Genomic DNA, 21,066 nt, shown 5'->3' with positions numbered 1-21,066 from the left:
GTTTCTTGATGATCATGACTGTAATACTGTAACTCAAAGCATGTTGGGCCATCCAATGGGGAACATTGGATGTGGTATCAGAGCTAAATGGCTCTCCAAAAACAAATCCTAATGTTTAATGGGCTGAGTGAGAAGTGTAGAACCTTATTGTGCTGTGACTTATGTCCAATGTCTATTAAGCAATCAAGTAGAACATTTCACAGTCTTGCCAAACAGATATTCTCAAGTAAAGTGCTAGTGCTTGTTAAATGTAGCTCATCATTTGAAGGCATTCTGTTTCACTACACTTGTGCAACTGCATTCAAACCTGGATGAATTTAGTTAAATGCATTTCTGTTCTCAGAATGTATAGTGATTAAATTAGCAGGGTTTTGTATGGGTTTAAAGGGAGTTTCCTGGTAGGACATACCCAGATGCTTCTTTATTATCCTCACTTTTCAAGGTGTCAATTCCAAACCTTCTGTTAAGACTAGAGATGCAGTTAAAACGGAAACCTCCAGAACCTCAGGATTGGCATGCATCCAAGGGAGTTATAATGCATCTTTTGGGACAAATAACAGGACAGCTGATATATTATTCAAACGGTATACATATTTGTATTATTCACAAATAGTTACAGAATGGAACAATAAATACATAAGAAACACTTTGAGAAGCTTTCGTAATACCTGTCAAATTGACTGAGAACAAGTCAAATAAGTGAGCTTTTTTAGTACTACCACTTATGGGCATACTGCTAAGAGATAGAAGGAGTCCGTTGAAGAACAGTCTCTGGTTTAGACAATGGAGATAACACGCACAGCTTCACACAATGATAAGAAGTTGGTGTTAGCATAGCTTTCTCTCCAACAAAATACACTAGCAAATGCTGACATTTATGTGTTATTGATTGAAAAATACAATTCACAACACATTACTTTAAGGCTACTTTTTTGCAGTGCAAGTTTTGCAGGCAAATTGTAAAATATAAGCTAGTGGTTGTAGCCCTCACTGTGTGACAGCGTAATTAAGAATAGCCTTTAGAAAGACCATTGAAATGCTGATTGTACACTTGGAAAAAGTGAGCTTCTCCCGGTATGTGGAGTGAAAGGCCTTTCTTCTACCCAAGTGTTAGTGTGTCATTGTTGGACAGTCAGGCCTGTGTTTTAATTCCCTCTCACTCAGCAAGTGGACAACATGTTTCCCTGAAGATAGTCATGCTCTTTCCTGCTGGGACAGACATTTTTGTGCTTATTAATCGCCTAGAAATGGCACGTGATGAAAGAGAAGTAAAAGTGAGAACATTAATTATTGTATGACTGTTATTAACACCTTTTAGACTTCTACATGTGTCCTGGCTTAAAAGTTGATTCACATGTTTTTGCTTGGTTCTGCACTTTGAGATATATGTGAGGTGCTGTGCATTTTGAATAAGGAAGAAAATGCTTCTGCCTTTGGTCTTTTTCAGTTCCCCAATCGTCTCGAAACTGTATCGCCGAGGCTTTCTTCTTGCCTCGCTGTAGGTTCCATTAGCTATGCACACTGCATCTCGGGGCCCCTTTGAGTTCTTTGGCAAACAAAAGCAGAACAAAAAAATCTCCGTATCCACAATTGATAGGGAAACCTTGCTTCAGTTGGCTGGACTTGATAGAAGGAATGTTTTCTAAAACCACCTGGACATAGACACATCCCTCAAATCATAGCCTTCCCTGCCCGCCCTGTCCTGCTCATACTTTGCTTCCCTCAGGTTTTTCTTGTCTGCTAAAGACTGCAGTAAGACACGGTGTTGTTTTTCTTCAGGAAATCAACAAATAAGGTTAATTAGGTTCATCATTGATCAGACTGAAAAGTACACGCATACATAAGGCAAGGTGGAGGCCTTACCTCTGCTTGGCTCTGCATGGTGTTCAGTCCTCAGGGCCCTCTTTTCTCTCCCCTGTTAGTCCTGCATGGCAGCCCACATTGGGGGGTCGTTCTGTGAAGAAACCTCCGGCCCTTCCATTTCCCCTGTGCTTTCAAAGAGACACATTACAGATACAATAATGGCTGGCTCAGTGGTGCAGAGCAGAGCTCGGTAGAGAGAGGAGTCTTTTTATGCACCAACTGTTTTTCTATTGTTTGCACATTACTTACATAACTGATTATTTTCACAAAGAATATGTAGTTCATTTTTTATATTCATTTAAGATTGAATGATTTCATAAATTATCTCTAACTGGATCAGCGTGACTTTAAAGGTGGGTTAGTTAATTTTGGAGAAACCAGCTCGAGTGCGCTAGAATTTGAAAATACACAGCCGGAAAAAATCTGCCACTTCCTTACAGAGCCCCTCCTCCAACACACACCTTCTTTAGTTATTTAGTACTTGTTAATGAAGTCACACTCTTCTGTGATATAAGGAAATGAAATGAACTATTGAAGTGGACTATAGTTTAAGCCTTTAGTTTTCTGCTGTTGAAGTGGTATGTGCTGATCAACATCTGAGTCAGTTTGCACTGCACACACCCGCTGATAATCTGTCTTCGTGCAGAAGCGGCATATGTCTGTTACTGCTGTGGATCCTGTTATTATTTGTAATTACAGTCATGTGGGTAAATGCAACTTGCATTTTCAGAATCATCATTGTTGTGGTATCATTGGTGTGAGCAGTGGGCTGGGTTGTAAGGGAGACAAATCAAATCTGTTTTTTTCCTCACGTTACCAGAGACATATAAACAGATTTCGTCTGTAATATGGACAAATCATTTTTTAGATTGTTTAATTATACTTATAACACGGTGATCCACAAGGTATTAGGAAGTCAAACTGAAACTGTCAAGAAATCCTATCTGGAGATTTGTATTGTCCTATTTCTTCCTTCATTATTGATAAGTCTTGTAATACAAATCATTGAAGTGAGGTAAGGGGTTCTTTTTTTCACATCTATCTGCATGTACACTCGTGCACCTGTTCTGCAGACCTTTGTTGCTCTGGCAGCCGCCCAGGAGGATCTACAGGATGTGGATCTGTTAGTTTAGCTGTTCTGTCATATTGTTGATTGAAGGTCAGTAAATACGCCCCCCCCCCCCACAGTGAAAGCTCTGGAACAGGGTGTTAAAAACAGTAACAAAAACAAAACAGTAACAATGTGGTGTACCCCCACTTCCTGTTTCCATGTGGTAAAATGTGTAATGTTACATACAGAAGCTTTTATGATGCATCCATTCAAATGTTTTTACTATATTTGCCATGCAGTGTATTCATAATTAGAGATGCACAATATATATATTGGGTTGATAAATCATCATAAGGGGAAACTTATATTATAATGTATACACTAACAAACTAATGTATTATTAGAAAATAATACAAATCCAAATTGCTTTTGTTGGCTTAACAAGTGCAGCTTCTAACAGCAATTGTGGGTTAGCAACTTTACAGTTGGTTTGCGGATCTGTCAATAAACACAGAGAAGAAGAAGACAAGCATAGTACACTGACCAAAGAGCAGCATGTTGTTGCCTTTGTGGACCATTTCTCTTTCCAGAGGAGATATTCACTTGGAGTTTGCAAAACAAGTTTTTTTTTAATGTGTTTTACTTGATAAAACAAATGAACATTTAAAGAGCTTTCTTTGTTTTTGTTGTGTTCGCAATAGTGATGTCACTCAGATTGATTTGGTCAGACCTATGAGATATCAAATTTCTTTCTTTGCTCACTACATCTTAGCCTTTCTGTCCCTCAGGAAGGGGTGCATAACTACAGGCTTTGAACTCAGTGGTCTTATGGCATTGGTCATGAGAAGCTGGTATTTATCGGTTATCACCTGTAAAAACATTGATTATAATATTCAGAATTGTAATGTTGCCTATATTACAGTAGATGGATCATATTGATGACAACAGTCCTCATATTGATATATGACCTAGGACGCCACACTTATCGATTATATTTCATAGCCACTAGGCTTCCAGGAAACCTTGTAGACTGTTACTTGTTTGATTAAAAGACAAATATCATATCATTGTTTGTTTCGGTTGCCGAGACATACTCTCTCTAAAGGGAAATAGAATCATCTCTAGAAATATTCATCAACTACAAACCTGATTCCTGGCTTTTTGTGCGACGGGAGTCACAGCATTTCTCACATATATGTTCAAATGTGTGATTGTAGCTTTCATTCAGTGTAAAAAAAAATAGTATTTCTTTCTTTTTAAGTAATATTTTATTTAAAGTGAATCAACTACAATATTGCTTTGGCTTTCACCTCTACTGTGTGGTATCAGCACAGCTACTCAGTGTCTGTGTGTGTACAGGAGGGTAACAAACCTCAGCCATCATACTTTCAGTGTATGGCACATTCCTCTCACCACATTCACCACACACTTTCCTTCACCTCTCCTTCTCTGCTATATCTTTGTCCCTCTGTAGACCTGATACCCGCAGACGAATGACTCATCATTTAGTACCAAGTAAGATGCATGGTATGATTGGTTTCCTGCCTGGTAGAATCTAGACTTCCTGTTGGGTTGAAACCAAAGACACATTTGTTTTACTCAGGTGCGATAGGAATTTCAGAATCCCTTTTTCCGCTTTGTGTGGAGGTCTACTTCCTGTTTTACCATGACTTCAGCAGGAGACGTTTATAAGTCCTATCTTTAGTGGAGCACTTTGACCCCTCTTGACAGTGTGATCAGCATGACTACAGTCTGTCATTTAATAGGTTGAAGGTTCACAAGAGTGGATTACCATGGAATATTTCTTTTGTCTTTTTGTGGTGTTCTCTAGATGAGTACATACTTGATTTCCTCATGGAGTATGTTAGCTGCTGAAAGATTGTGGATGATTTTGAATAGCAGGTATGAGTATAGAAGATTTCCTGCATGAAATGGTCAGGCTGTTGGTTGTGAACCAGGTGGCACATCCTTTCTGAAGTCTCTCTCTCTGAGGACAGTAGATTGGCCATTGTTGAGCTCCAACCACGTTTACTGTTAGCCATGATTCTTGCATTTGTCAGTTGTATACAACACAATATACAAACTTAATGAATGTGTTAAATGTCAGGAATAGGGGCAGCAATGAACAATTATATTCATCATTGATTGAATTGCTGTAAAGTAATGTAATGTTTTTTTGCTAATGCCAAGTATGAAAACTATGCAGCTGTATGGATTTAGCAGATACTGCTATGTGCTACCGGTGCAGCTATTACAAAACTGATCATGTATTTCTGGCAGGAATTATGTTTAAATAAATGCATGTTAGACTGCTCTGTGATGGTGTAGAATATTTGTATTTGTTGTATTACTAGGACCTAGTCACTGAATTAAGAGGTATTCTCCGTCCTCTGCAGGTGGCGACAGACACGGTTGCTGGTAAGCTGAGTTCTACTCTCTCATGGGTGAAGAACTCGGTGTCCCACACGGTCAGTCAGATGGCTAGCCAGGTGGCCACGCCCACGTCCCTGCAGACCACTGCCACCTCCTCCTCCACCTCTCTGTCCTCAGCCGGCCTCTCCCCCTCCTCACCCGCGCTGCTCAGTCCTGACGATGTGGAGCTGCTCGCCAAGCTGGAGCAGCAGAACAAGTAAGCAGTCTCTCTGGTGCTTCTCCTGCCTATCAAATGGAGAGGCACCCATGGATGGAGAGCACAGTCTACTTGATAAGGCAACAACAACATCATCTTTTTAAATGTTTAAACATTAAAAACATACAATAAGTCAATTTCTACAATATATAGATATATTGAAATATTTGAGATGCCCCCTCGTTAGCAGACCCACTGAACTACTACAGTGTGAGGTTACCCTTCACTAAATTGTCTTCTTACATACCACCTTAAAGATAGACAACAATCCTAATCAATGGCTTCAATTACGTTACTTAATTGCTTGTGACGGTAAATTCCAGAAGATTAATAAGAAAAATGTAGGTTCATTTAGAATATGTACCTAGGCTACTAAATACAAAAATAAAATCCAACTGCTCAAGCATATAATCAACATTTAAGACGTTATCCCCACTCAGCAGCATCAGTTATCATTAGTGCATGACTTTAACATTGTTTACTTTGTTATTGAGTGAAGTTTTAGAACACTTATGGCACAGGACATAACAATTTGACCTGGGTTGACCTGGCCCATGAGGGTAGACGCTCAGAAAGAATGTACATAGGGGGGTTTAGTGGATAGTACTCACCATCTTCTATCAAATGTGAGATGGGTTATGGGCTGCTGTGATATAAATTCTGTGACTTGAAGCTTGTTCCTGTCCCCAGGGGAGCGAATAGCATGCAGTCATGTGATTGAGCTGTAAGGTGTCCAAACAAGTTGAACTTCCCCAGGAATTAAAACCGCTGTTCAAATACTACAAGGAAAACATGTTATCATTTTCACATTGACCTCAACAATTTCAATATGTTTTATTACATTTTAATTCAAAATGTCAAGTCAGTATTCAGACATTTGTCCACCTTATTGTTATGTCTTTGCCTTGTCCTTTGTACACATCGGATTCTGCACCACTCTAACAACTGTAGGATCTTTCTGCATCCCCCTCCTAAACTACACATACAGGAAAGTGACGTTCAACATGTTGTGACAGGCTGGGGAATATAAAGAGTCAAATACTGTTGGGAGAAGATGTACCAGTCTCCTGTTTTTACAGGTTCTGTGCTGACTTGTAATTAAAGGGTGTTTGACCCTTTTTGACCTGGCCTTCGGTGACCTGACTGCAACTTCAGGGAGGAAGAGACTGTCTGGTTTAAAGATGTTCTTAGTGTGTGTGTGAGAGATGGTTGGCCCATTTGATCTCGTCCACTGGCTTAACAGAACCTAGGAGAAAAGGTTCAGGTTTGTGGAAGAATGCACATCCTGCAGCTACTGAGAGGGAGCGAAAGAGAAGTTAAAATAATAGCAATGGGGGCCAAAACTTGCAGGATCTACCCATTGATTCTTAAGTTACCAATTTGCTTATCATTGTGATTTTAAGGAACTGTAAATGTACATCTGATTTTCCTTTTAATATACGAGACATTATTTAGAGGGATATCCTATACAATTCTATTGCTGTGCAAACTCAACTGTCCATTCCATTACAAAGAAAAAAAGTTCACTGTGTTGTCAGAAGTTAAAGGGGCCCTAATACGTTGATTTCAAGGTTCCGATTAGTATTTACTCCACTACAGGGGCAGACTGGCCATTGGGAATACTGGGGGTTTTCCCGGTGAGCCGGTGCTGTGCATGGGCCGGAGGGCCCAAAAAATTGGGTTGGCAGGGAAACGGGGTTCAGGGGGAGTGGCTGTACCCGTAGGATAGAAAATGGGGAAGTGACGTCTGACTCAGAGGTCGCGCGGCTGTGGAGAAGAACGTCTTGCCCACATTCTGTTACTGAGTTTAGGCTAGTTAGCTATCAGGTTTATTGTTTTGGGTGCAGTCACTTTTGCCTCCACTTGCTGTTCAAATAAATGTTGAAAGAACGATGAATTTAACTTCAACATTTAAAACAAAAAATCATCCCGGGGGAGCATGCCCCCGGACCCCCCTAGAGGAGGTTTGGTCCACCACCTGCCCACACCCCCTGTTAAATTGTCTCACCCACATTGAGGATGCTTCCTACACCCATGTTTTATTCCATGCGTCAAGTCAGGCAAATTGGGTCCAAATGTTATTGCATCAATGATCTGTTAACATTAAAATCACTAAATATATGCTGTAACTATTTTGCTCTAGGCAACCCAAGGGCTCAGGTAATGTGATTACTATATGAATAATGGTCCAAAATAACATTAAATGCATAGGGTTTTTTGTTAAGTAACATACTTTCGTCGCCGGCTGGCCGATACATGCCGTGCATTAAGTGGGCCTGTCTGTCAATTAATACCCGGGCCACTTTTTCCCCCCAGTCCGCCCCTGCTATGACATGTCTCCATGCTTTAATGTTCAAAAAGCTCTTAATTGTTCTCGTACTGCTTGGGGTTGTGTGGGAGAGAAACTCCCTCTGGTGGGGACTTTGGGATGTTAGCCTTTGCAGACCATTTACATGCACACAATCCTATAGAACACACTACAAGAAAAGGAAAACTCTAAAAAGCAATAAAAGGGACTCTTTAAAGTGCTGTTAAAGGGTAATACAAAACCTTTCTACTGCCAATTCTTCCTCCATTGTGCCAGTTGTAATGTGTTAGCATGGAAACCAAGCAAACAGTTCAGAGTTCAGGATTGTGTCACAGTTAACTAGAGGGAAGTAGAAAGCAAATGTCTGTTGAATGTCATGACTCATAGGTACGCCCAGAATGCCAAGTGACACTTGTGATGTTTTCCCTCATTAGTGTTGATCAAAACTAACCAGGGAAACGTTTCATTTTCTCCCTAACTTCCTTCCATTAAGCTCTGAGGAGACTTCCATCTGGTGAACAGAAGGCACAATGTCAAAGGGCTCATAGTTCATCTGCCCTTTGACCCTGGCCTCCAACCCAACATATAGTGGGGCCCTTTCACAAGACCCAATTTCTCTGCTGCCCCACTCCAACCAACCTGTAGCATGTGAGCAACACACTGTGAAGAGTCCTGCACTTGCTTACCAAGTGTTTGTGTGTTTGGTGAGGCCTTTGTACCCTTCAGAGCAGATAAAAGGTACGAGCGGTCATTCAATAGTTTCACACAGACGAGGAAGTCCCCGGCTGACTGCTACAAATATCGGACATGCCGTTCCTGCTCCACAATTCCTAGAAACCAGAAATATGAGGAATACATCATGAGTTTGTCTTGGTAAGGTTTGTTTTGATCAGTTATAGGCTTGTTCTCTTGCTGTTGTGAACTGCAAGAGGAAGTCATGATGAGATTGTTACACTGACACATTTGAAAGAGATTGTCCCTTTTAATTGTGTGGCGTGTAGCTCAGAATTGTATTCAAACGTATCTTTTAATCACTGCAAACATTGCTATACTATAGCTAATTCTCCTCAGTTTTTAGTTTTCATATTTCTGAGGCTTCGAAGCTTGTGACTACTGGTGAATTATTAGCAGAGGCCTCGCTATGCTCAGGTCCACGGTAACACAGCCTGTTAGTGTGCTTGATCATTTTTGACCAAATAACCGGAAACTCCTACCAAATTCTCTCTGTAAGATGTTACTTTTGAATCGATTTACGTCAGAGCTGAATAGAAGTGAAGCAGCTCTGTTGCAGGCTGGTCTTTATTGGCCTCCATTTCACTCCCTCCTCCACACCACCCACATTTGGCTGTAACCCTAGCCTTTCTGGGAGCACCCTCGCTGACGTCACGGTGCTCCGGCATAGGCCCAGGCCTTTTCCGAGATCAGGTGTCTGAGCCTTTGTGTGTCTGTCACTGGTCGGGAGCCGCAGCCTCTTGTCTCTGCACACTGATCCTTCATTGGGTCACTCCGTCAGTAATTCCAGTGACAAACTGATAAGAGTGATACAGATTGACCTGCTGAGAAACACATTGGTTGAGCTGTTCGTCCCCCACAATGCACTTCAAATGCAGACTTTGACTTTAAAGGTCCCATGTCATGGCCATTTCCACTGATCATAATTCCATTGTTGAAGTCTACTAGAATAGATTTATATTGTGCAATTTTCCAAAATCACTTTGGTTTCTCAGACAGCATCTCTGTAAACTACGTGTATTCACTGAATTTCACTCTCTGCCTTTAACGGCTCGTTGTAGCTCCAGTAGCTCCAGCCCCCACCCTCCCTGTGAGCACAGTGTGCTCTGATTGGTCGGGACGTTGTGAATCGCGCTGAGCTCCGTGAAGGTGTGGTTTCCTTGTTTAGCGACAGCGAAACACAGCCAAACTCACCCTGAGCACACCCAAAGTCACAGACGAAGTAAAAACAATAAGTGTGGCTTGATATTGAGTAAGAAAAAGGTTGATAAACGCTGTGAGAATGGGTCTGCAGAAAGAATTTCGCCACGATCCCAACTGTCTGTTATCAGCCTGCAGCCAGGGAGGAGAAATCAGCAGAGCTGCTTGCACTGAGTGGTGTGTGAGGAAGTCCGTGGATTGGTCAATTTGGACCAATCAGCGGAGGCTTAACGTAATGGCGCCGCGGACGTAACGTAACGGCTCCACGGATTGGTCCATTTGGTTCTGGGTAACGCATGACATCATGTGGTACCCGGAAGAATCAATGGACAGTGACGTATCTCCAACGAGGCGTTTTGGGGAGGTATTTTCTGTTTTTAGAGTTTTACTCGCTACAGGGTGTACTTTGAGGGTTTTGACTCTGCACACCGTTTACATGCATAAAAACCTTCATAACACACAAGGGGACGGGTAATAACCGGAAAAGCATGACATGGGACCTTTAAAACTCTTCCTTTACAGTAAGTGTTTTATATCCCTTTTAGTAAAGTCATTAATTGTTCCATACATATAAATATCACCCTGCTAGTAACTGAGATTTATATTTTAAGAGGATTTTACATTAATTTACTTAAACTCCTGTTGTTTATAATCACATTGTGACTCATATTAAATACAAGCTATCTAATTGGTCAAGCTGTTTTATAGTTTTTTCACTAATGGTGTCATTTATTCTGTGTCTGAGCAATTCTTTAATCAGATCTGACATTTAAGATTTGACACATCTTGAGAGGGGAAATAGTTATCTGCAGACTATTCATGTATAAAGTAATGCATTGGCCAATGATCACAAAGGTTAGTACATTAGTGCAAAGTTTTAAAATAAGATTCAGTCATTTTAGCACCACCTAAAATAGTGGATTAGATTTGTTGTGGATTGTGCTTGTGGCCAAAACAGCTTGAAAATGGTCCAAGTTGTCGGTTTAGTTGGTTAAGGTCAAGTGAGGGTAAAGCAATGCAATCAGTTCTACTTGCTTTTGTTTGGAGGTCAAACATGCTTTGAACAAGTTATCTGGATGTCTTTTTTTCTCCCGGACACAGATTCAGATTTCAGGCAAACTGTGATTCTTCTTTACAGGTTTGACTGAAGTTCAAACTTAGGATTGCCTGTAAACATATCTTACTTCCAGCCTTTAAAGTGAACTTGTTATTAAAAGTTAATTGGGCAAGGACTATTTTTCCAGTTAGTCTGCCACTAGACTTATAACTTAATTTCCAGTAAATGTGACTAAAACTAAAACATTATTTTATCAAACTTTTTTCCCACTTATATTTTGATATACTAATTTTCAGAATGTTGTTCTTGCGTATGCTCCATTTCAATGAAATGTATACTAATACTAACATTTCAAAATACCAATAGAGACAATAATACAGCATCACATCAAGTAAGTATCATGTGGTTCTTAAACAACCTACACTTTGTATAAGAAGCCAGAATGTGTTACTCAAGGAAAGGTAAGACATTCACGTCAAGATAGTTCCATTCAAAAATAATGATGTTGTATCCGTGATTTGTGTCTTTAAAGAAGAGACGTAGATTCTGATAAATGCTTGAAACAAACATGCCTTGCTTGTGGACTTATTGATAAGGAGATGTTGTTGGCTCTGCACAGTGATAACAGTCCCTTGTCCCTTCCCTGCAGGCTGCTGGAGACAGATAGCAAGTCTCTGCGCTCCATGAACGGCTCCAGGAGGAACAGCGGCTCCTCGCTGGTGTCCAGCTCCTCCGCCTCCTCCAACCTCTCCCACCTGGAGGAGGACACGTGGATCATGTGGGGACGAATCGTCAACGAGTGGGAGGAGGTGCGCAAGAAGAAGGAGAAGATGCTTAAGGTGAGACCGGTGTGAGGCGACCGCAGAGTCTGTGCAGCCCTGCTTATAGCATTAAGAGCTTAAAGCTGTTCCAGCCATCTGCGCAAAACAGGGATAAGGCAGTCATAAATGATAGTATTATAAATGATAGTAAGAAAAACGAATGCATTTGACTGAAATAAACATAGTCCAGGTCTAAAAGAAATAGAGAAAAGATTCCCTGAGGCTGTTTCTGGAATAACATTGCCCTGAACTTTATAAGTCTTGTGATGCATATGTATTACAACCTTCTTTTTAAGTGCTGGCCAGAAAGCTAAACTGGTCATATCTGTTTGAATGTTTACTTGGTCCAGAAATACATTTGAAGGCTATCTTTGTTCTAGGTGACACTGCAGTGTTCTTTTAGTACTTGACATTTGAAGCTAATTTTAGCTTGCTTGTTTCTGCAGTTACTCTCCGAGGACTTGTGATAGTCCTGTGCTGTCACAAGTGACTGTCAATGGACAATTGGAAGAAAGAAAATCCTAATGGCAGTGACAGTTGATTTGCATTTGCTTGGTGCTGCTGTAGAAGTTTGAAAGTTGAATTGATTGTGATGCCCAGGTCATCAAGGTCAAGTCAAACCTCTCCCGATTATTCTTGCTCTCTAACGGGGAGAATTATTGTTCGGATTTGAAATTCTGTCGCAGAAGATCCACAGTCTAGATGTTACACAATTAACTGAGTGTTTGGCACCCAATGAAAACACCTTTCTCATATGCAGTCACACTGTCTGTAATGCGTTCACATGCGTTTTGCTAGTGCGGAGACGGAGACCTGTTGATAAAGAAATACATGCAAATGGAGGGGAACATTTTCTGCATGGAAACTTAGTTTTTTCTTTTGACCCACTCTCTGTGTGTAAAAAGGGAACTATTGCATAGCACCCGAGAACATGCATGATTGCGATTATGTAATTTAACAGAAGTAGTAAATCAGCAGATGGGTGTAGCTGGTGAGGGATGTTAATCATAACTGCTGAGGCCTCCACAAAATGATGTGTTCTTCCCCTTGGCTCACAGAGACCCAGTGTGTGTTGCGCAAAGGATGGAACGTTGACTTTCTGTCCTTGTCAGCAAAACCTCTGATGTGTGTATGTTTTTTTATTCTTTATATTTCATGGATGGCTTACTGAAGAAGATAATTATATTACGTTTGTTGGATATCTGATTTATATCTACTCCAAATAAGTTAGAAAAAAGACAGAACACACCAATTTGATATGTTGAAGCTAGGATTGGTTCGTGATTTTTTTTACATTTCCAATAATCATTCAAATACAGAATGCAGGAATTTATGCGAGCTATCATATGGTCTTAAAAAGATTAATTTCTATTGTTTTCATCGCAGGTGCCTCCTTGTTGTAAGGTTACCACCAGGCGATATTCTAAGAATGATATAATAGTTCCCCAGTGTTATATGTTATGGTATTTTGGCTTGAAATGCACCATCTCTAGTTGGTGCCTGGCACAGAGCGTTGATGGGGAAACAAAAGGCTGCTTACTGTAGTGCTGTGCTCAGAAAGCAGCTTTGCTTCAGACACAGTGAAGACATGAGGCGGGGCATTGTTTCAGCACAGAGCTCCATTTAGTCTGACCTCTGAGGGGGGGGGGGGGAAATCCCTGCTGGAAGCCTGCGTGGGTGGACCTCTGCTCCAGATGCACCCTGGGCTGAGCAGATGTGCACACACACACACACACACACACACACACACACACACACACACACACACACACACACACACACACACACAGTGTTCTCTGTCAGCACAGGAAATTGCTTAATCAAATTGTATCAGCAGTAATACATGGAAACAAATCACACTACAAAGTACCTCGCTGACAAGAGTATATTTGTCAGTGGATATCGTATTATTGTGAGATGCACAATGTGCTGATATGGAAAAGATATATACTGGATAACAAAGCTGTATCGTGTTGCAAGAAATGCTGCCTTTTTTACACAAAGGAGTGGTTCCTTACCATCTACAGTTCTTCAAACATAAACAGACAGACTTGAAATGGTCATTAAAATCTTTAAAATATAGATATATAAACATTCATATCACAAATTATCTATTATCTTTTTCTACAGGATCTTGTCAGAAAAGGGATTCCTCACCACTTTCGGGCAATAGTGTGGCAGTTGTTGTGCACCGCCCAGAATATGCCCATCAAGGATCAATACTCAGAACTCCTGAAGATGACGTCGCCCTGCGAGAAGCTGATTCGCAGAGACATCGCCCGCACTTACCCCGAACACGATTTCTTCAAAGAGAAAGACAGCTCGGGTCAGGAAGTGCTCTTCAACGTCATGAAGGTATGTCTCCATTTTCAGTTTGAGGAACCTGGTTGTAAAATGATGTAGAGAAAAAGGAATTCTAACGACTGTGAGAAGTAAATCCATAATGAAGTGTGTGCAACAGCGACTCATCCAAAGCTAATCTGTTACCTCAGGCATATTCTCTGGTTGACCGTGAAGTTGGCTATTGTCAAGGGAGTGCATTCATTGTAGGACTTCTACTCATGCAGGTAACCATCCAATCTTCACCACACACACAAACAAACAAACTCTGATTCATCAGCTTCCAGCAAATACCTTGTCATGTTTTTTTGTGATTAACTGACAGATTTGGAAGTTTGATTTCATCCTGTTATTTTCCTAGATGCCAGAAGAGGAGGCGTTCTGTGTGTTTGTGAAGTTGATGCAAGACTACAGATTACGAGAGCTCTTCAAACCCAGCATGGCGGAGCTGGGTCTCTGCATGTACCAGTTTGAGTCTATGATCCAGGTAGACACCTCATACTCGGTTCAAAAACTGTTTCTAGTGGTTCTATGAATTGTAGTAAATGGCGTGAATCCATTTTATCTCTGCCTCTCAGGAACAACTCCCGGAGCTGCATATACATTTCCAGGCTCAGAGCTTCCACACCTCCATGTACGCCTCCTCCTGGTTCCTCACCATCTTCCTCACCTCTTTCCCTCTGCCTGTCGCCACCAGGATTTTTGACATCTTCATGTGTGAGGTCAGTAGAAGGGAAGCTCTCATCTGCTTTGAATGATTTATTGAATCCACTAACATGTATCAGTTCAGACATTGTATCTTTGCATATCTATGTATTTATATGCTCTTAGGGCTTTGTCTTTTACCCCTAATTTACTGTCTTTTTATATTCGTGTTCTTTGATTGAATAATATCCTGCACTTACTGTCTGTCATTCACACAAAATGTCTAGAAAGCAGAAGGGACATTTGGAAAGGGACATTGCACTAAAGGAAAGTGTTTGCACTTAGAAAGATGTAAGGTTGAAATGTGTTCTACTGGTTTGAGGATGAATTCATTGGTAGATGAGATGAAGCTAGCTGTCATGTAAAGGTTATCCATTAGCACCACCTGTTGGAGACAAACAGAACAACACATTCTGTAGTGACTCTTGAGTTGTTTCACCACTCCTATGTAACCTGATCTTACTGATCCTTAATTGTCAGTCAACTTTAGAAATCATTTCTGAGCAACATGTTTTTACTTAAGATGGCTCCTCAGTGAGTACTGTTCTCTCTCTTTAGGGTCTGGAGATAGTTTTCCGTGTGGGACTGGCCATCCTTCAGATGAACCAGACTGAACTCATCCAGCTTGACATGGAGGGAATGTTACAGGTACATCTCCATGACTTCCACATAACACGTCACGCAAGCAGTTCACATTTCTGCTGTTACCTCAAGGGAGGAACCTCCTCCACACCCAGATAATTGAAACAATTACTGTGCTAACTACATGCTGTAGTTTGAAGTGAAGCTTTGAGGTTTACGTGTGCGTGCCACTAACACTGCCTCTGTTCCCTCTCTGTGCTGCAGCACTTTCAGAGGGTCATCCCACACCAGCTAGACAGCGGGCCAGATAAGGTCATCACGGCTGCCTATCAGGTTAAATACAACGCCAAGAAGATGAAAAAGTAAGCAGTTCATCAACTCCTAAACCGCCTCTCCTTTTGCCAATGCATTAATTCTGTTGTATCCTACAATGGCCCTAATGTGACAATCATATTAAAATGCGATAGCCAAGTCATAAAACTATACTGTACTATGGCTAAGATTGAGGCTCTCCAATGGTCTCTGAGACGACCCACCTTCTCCACTTCTAGGATCTTGTCCTGCATCTCCATGAGGGCGCACACAGAATAGTATTCGACATACTTATCTCATCTTATTCTCCTTCTTCCGCCAAAAATGTTGTCTTACTACTCGTCCGGCAGCGTTGACACGTAACACACAAAAAACACATCAAAACGTGCGGAATGACTGGGATCGGGTTGCTATGTCTTATATAAGAGATTCGCATAGCCGTTTTCACGCAAATCGCAGAGAACTGCGATCATTTGCCACATAGGAATGAATGGGAAATCCATTTGAACAGAGCTCAAAAACACCCCACTTTGACCCCATACAGATTCCACATACTTTGACGTGGAAAAGAAATGACAAGTTTAAACGGTTCCCGAGACTATGGACTCTACAGACTAATCGGATATTTTTTGATACCTAGTACGGTTCTCACGTAGTCGCAGCTTACGTTTTGTGAAAATGTCACACTGTTTCACATTTTATAATGGGTGTGTATAGGAGAGCTCGTTAAGACTTAGGGGTATTCTTTGTTGTAACTTAACTTAGCGGGACGCGCACCCAAGTTTCAGTCACACAGTCAACATTTCTTTGAATGTTCTAGTTTGTATATCATATCTACTGCATCTGAAGGATTTGTATTGCTCTGGCTTCTTTCACTTCACAATTAAACTCACTAAACTATTAAACTAACTTTTTTCTAACTATTTCTAACTTTATACATTTTCAGCTAACAGAATGAATCGTACGGCAGCCATATGATTTTGCAGTGTTACATGTTTTTCTATTTGAGACTCATAAGATTTCCGCCTGCTCTGCTTTATTAAATGTTTTAGACCAGGGGTGCCCACACTTTTTTGGCTGGTGAGCTACTTTTGAAATGACCAGCTAACCGAGGTCTACCAACCAAAAATAAAAACCCAAATTGCAAGTGTTGCTGAATAACACGTTTTATTTTTACATGGGATAACTACAATAGGGCTGCAACAAACGACTAATTTGATTATCGATTAATCTATAGATTAATGAAACGATTAATCGACTATTCGGACTACTACTGTGTGCCTTGCACAATTTCTCAAACGCTCTTATTTAGCCATCAACTTTTAGATTTAGTTTGAGGTTGTTTTAGGCATGTGGAAACTAACAATGAAGACAATAAAGATGAACACTTGATTCAAAAATACATATATTATTAAATTAACTTAACAAATTGGGAACACAATTAACATTGCTTTTTATTTGAATTAAATAAATAATATTTCACATCAAAAGAAACAACAATGTTTTAACAAATCTTATTAAATAATCTGATGACAGAACTGGAAACAGAATAGCTGAAACTTTAACAAAATAAATAACTCAGTTACCTCTAATCATTAACCCATGTTTGTATAATGTAGTTAACTCCGTGTGTTGCTGCTAGCATACATAACACCTGACGTGGAAACGTTACTCGTGGATGGGGCTACAGAGCTACTCGAAAGACAGTCGAACCCGGTGCATTCCTCCGTCTGAATGTGGTGCACTTTTGCTAAATGTTTAGACAAATTGCTCGTGTTACCGCCCTTACATGCTAAACACTTTTGGTGACGAGCATTGTCAAGACGGGTAACATGTAACCACACCTTGGAGCGCTTCTCTCCACCATCTCCTCCGTGTGTTGCTGCATGTAGCAGATGCGTGTGTGTAAACTGCCCCGCCCCCTTGCAAACAGACGGGGGAGAGAGAGATCTCTTCTGGATTGGAAAGATAGAAAATACACCGACCATAGACGCATTTGTTTGTCTTTTTGCATGTTAGAAACGAGTTGGCGACAATAAGACTAAGAGATAATGTTTGTGTAGCAATAATACATGACCTTTCTCTTTCTCAACTCGCTACTCGGAGGGAAGTCGCTGTCATATGCCTTGTGAACACTCCGATAATGCCTCTCCACGTTACCTTTCTTTGGCAGAGCGACGCTTGCTTTACAAATAAGGCAAATAACCTTTGAATGTGACATCACAAAAAAAGATTCTCCCTCCCATTCTGTGTGGAAGTGGTATGTCTTTAGCTTTTTGCTCGTTCCCGCACTCATTTTGTTGTTTGTCTCTCCCGGCACTTTACTGATTTTGTATTGCTTTGCATTCTGTGTTAACAGACTGGAAAGCAATAGGTCGCTTTTTCTGTCAATCAAGTCAACTCCTGAATTAAGTGGCAGGGAGGCCAAAGGAGGAGGGATCAAAACCTGTTTTGTCTATTTTAACGGAGCTGGATTTTTTTTAATTTATGAATGACTCGCGATCTACCAGCATTCGACCGCGGTCGACGTACTGGGCACCTCTGTTTTAGACACTGTGATTGTAACCTTTTTCCTTTGATACATTGTTATGACATTTGGCCCTGTTTTTTAGTTTTCCTATTTTTTAGCACTCAAGCCGACGCTAGACAGATTTGACTATGTGTTCATTTCCCGAGCAGCTCTATTATCCTTGTCCACATTCTTTAAGGCTGGAGAAAGAATACACTACAATCAAAACTAAAGAGATGGAGGAGCAGGTGGAGATAAAGGTGCGTGGAGATTGTTGAATGGTAAAATAAATGTTGTGCATGATATGTGTACTTAGTTTGATGTGATATTTGTACTTTGTTGTTTTGCAGAGGTTGCGCACGGAGAACCGGCTCCTGAAGCAGCGGATAGACACACTAGAGAAGGTGAGTGGAGCAGAACCTCTTCATCAGCATTACATCAACCCCAAACAGCTGTATGCTCTCATACATCATGCACCTCTGCTTCATGAAGGACTCTTGTCTTTCATTAACTGGGCTTACGTTAAAAGTGCGTTTGCATGATGAACCATCGCTGCTGCAGTATGGGGCATTTTCTGATTGCAGATAAAGTAACGATCGGAAGGCAGAATGGGACTTGAAGTTGTCTTGTTGTCACGGTGACTGTCTTTGTGACTCAGACACTAACTATAAAGAGCCTGTTGGAATGTGAAAGTGTCTGCTTGAAGTCGATACAAAGCACTGCATGTCAAGCTGCACCGTTTGTATCGTCCTGCAACATTTTGTGTCTCTTTGAATGAGAGCTACTGCTGCTGCCTGGTTAAGGCCCCTGCATGAGGGCCCCGGGGCGTTTGCCTGCAGGGAGGAACACTCGGGTCTAAATAAGTCCGCCACTCACCGTCCAGCTGGAGACTGCTGCGTCTCTGTCACCTAACTCCCAGGACCTTTTAACTCTTCACTAACTGTTCACAAAAACTTTAAAAAAACCTTAACCACATCAAAGCCGGAGCCTCTGTTCAGTTTGAGACTGTCACCTCAACATCCAAATGACATGTTTGTCCTCTTAACTGTAGCGCTTTCAATCCATACAGATTGTTTTAAGGGGAGTTGCAGAGTGTTGGAGATATTGGCCGGAGAGATGTGCAGCTTCTTTTCAATATAATGGAACTTAATGAACACCCAAAGCATACAAAATATATATTTATAAAACTCAATAGCAGTTTCTTGTTCCAGAAACCATGACCGGGTTCCTTTTCATACAGACCTTGTTGAGAGTAGTTTCATATTGGAACTATTTTCTTTCTACCAAACTCCGCTAAGCCTCTCATCCATGAGTAGATGCACGCTTTCTCCTGCGCAGGGATGTGGTTGTCGGGTGCAGGGATGTGGTTGTCGGGTGCAGTTTGGTAGAAAGAAAATAGTTTCTACATAGGATGACTCTCAAAGAGTTCTGTGGAGTCTGCACGTTCTGGGAAAAACATTGCATCTTAACAGCTGATATCTCCAACATTACGCAACTCACCTCAAAACACTGTGGATTGAATAAATAGCACCAAAGCTAAAAGGAACACAAATATTTAGATATTGGGTGAACTGTCCCTTTAAACAACAATTAGCTCCAAACTAACCTGTTGAGCTGATTTCCACTCTCTTAACTCTTCATGCTATAAATAGAGCTGTCCTGTGCTTCTTCCTGTCTGAACCTCTCACTGATATCAGCACCGTCTCATTCTCACTTTGTCACCAACTTTGTGCACCCTTTTTTCATCACACCTGCATGCAATGTTCCTTTTCTAGCCCTGAATGTAAACACCATTCCACAGTCCAACAAATATTTCCGGATGGGAAATGAACATTGCATTTCTTCTCTTAAATGATCAGTTGTTCTTTTTGTGTGCTCTTAAACTGTCCTCTGGATTGTCTCTCTCTCTGCTTTCTCTTGTTGATATTTCTGTTTTGTAGGAAAGTGCTTCCTTGGCAGATAGATTGATCCAGGTATACTCCTCATTTTCTCTTTACCCCCATAACTTAAGTTGCACCTTCCTTCTTTCTTCTGTCTCTCGAGCAAAGCATGCTTTATGATTAGTTCAATGCAGAAACAGTAATAATGCAGATTCAATTAACTCTAATGATTCTCTGAATGAAGAATTAAACCAGATTATGATTACACTGTTGAATAAGTGCATGAAATAACACATTGTGGCATGTCAGAGAATCACAAATAACGCTAAAGAAAGCAAAGCTAATACAATATAAAACACAGGTTACTAGAGTTAAGCATGTCCTTAAAAAAACACAGATCCCTCATCCTCTCCTCTGATTTGCCCATCCCATTCCGCCCTCTCGTTTCACCCCGTCGTGCTCACGCTGTCCCCCCCCCCCCCTCCCTCGGTTGGTAACGTCCCAAGGGACAAGTGACCCGGGCTCAGGAGGCAGAGGAGAACTACCTGGTGAAGCGGGAGCTGGCCACAGTCAAACAGCAGAGCGAGGAGGCCTTAGCTCAGCTGGAGCAGGCCAAGGCGACCATCGCACAGCCCCGGCAGCAGCAGCAGCAGCCAAAAGCGGTAAGAAGCCCCCCCTCCAGTCCCCAGTGGGCCCCTGCACAGGCTCAGATCCTGCCCAGTGTGTGACAGGCGCTGTGACGCTGACACTGGGATGTTCCCACTCAGTGTGTATTTGCAGGACCCATATCAAGATTTTGCAGTGTGCTAAAGCTGACACCTGGGTCAGTGTAAATATCTTTCATGTGTCACCGTTATATCCGTGTTGATACTCATCGCCTAGCAACACAATCCAAGCAGTGGCAGAGCAGGGCCTTTCTCACTCTGCACATCAGCTTTGGGTTATCATCTGTTTTGGCATGCATGAATTCACATTGGGACACGGAGTACTACACGCTCCTGCCCCCATTTATTGTCCTCTGCATTCCCAGAAATGCGTTCATGAATTTGTAAGCAGTTTCACGGCTGATATGGCAGC

General features: G+C 41.4%; 1 protein-coding gene across 6 annotated transcripts in view; it reads left to right on the top strand.

Moving 5' to 3' along the window:
* The window catches only part of evi5b (ecotropic viral integration site 5b), a 43,856-nt gene that overhangs the window by 7,136 nt on the left and 15,654 nt on the right, over nt 1-21,066 (top strand). For 2 of the 6 annotated variants that reach the window (XM_079652607.1, XM_079652609.1), the window contains exons 2-13: nt 5,311-5,543; nt 11,490-11,679; nt 13,792-14,016; nt 14,154-14,228; nt 14,363-14,488; nt 14,580-14,723; nt 15,265-15,354; nt 15,553-15,650; nt 18,309-18,369; nt 18,460-18,513; nt 20,050-20,082; nt 20,496-20,651. In XM_079652607.1, the coding sequence (XP_079508733.1) occupies nt 5,311-5,543; nt 11,490-11,679; nt 13,792-14,016; nt 14,154-14,228; nt 14,363-14,488; nt 14,580-14,723; nt 15,265-15,354; nt 15,553-15,650; nt 18,309-18,369; nt 18,460-18,513; nt 20,050-20,082; nt 20,496-20,651 (1,485 nt within the window). Of the gene's footprint in view, nt 1-4,795; nt 4,817-5,310; nt 5,544-8,579; nt 8,725-11,489; nt 11,680-13,791; nt 14,017-14,153; nt 14,229-14,362; nt 14,489-14,579; nt 14,724-15,264; nt 15,355-15,552; nt 15,651-18,308; nt 18,370-18,459; nt 18,514-20,049; nt 20,083-20,495; nt 20,652-21,066 lie in introns of those variants that run through there. The other 4 variants (XM_079652610.1, XM_079652612.1, XM_079652608.1 and 1 more) reach the window with 4 other exon arrangements.

The sequence above is a fragment of the Notothenia rossii genome (genome assembly GCF_949606895.1).
Source record: "Notothenia rossii genome assembly, chromosome: 1".
Lineage (NCBI taxonomy): Eukaryota > Metazoa > Chordata > Actinopteri > Perciformes > Nototheniidae > Notothenia > Notothenia rossii.
This window is presented reverse-complemented; position numbering and strand designations above follow the sequence as displayed.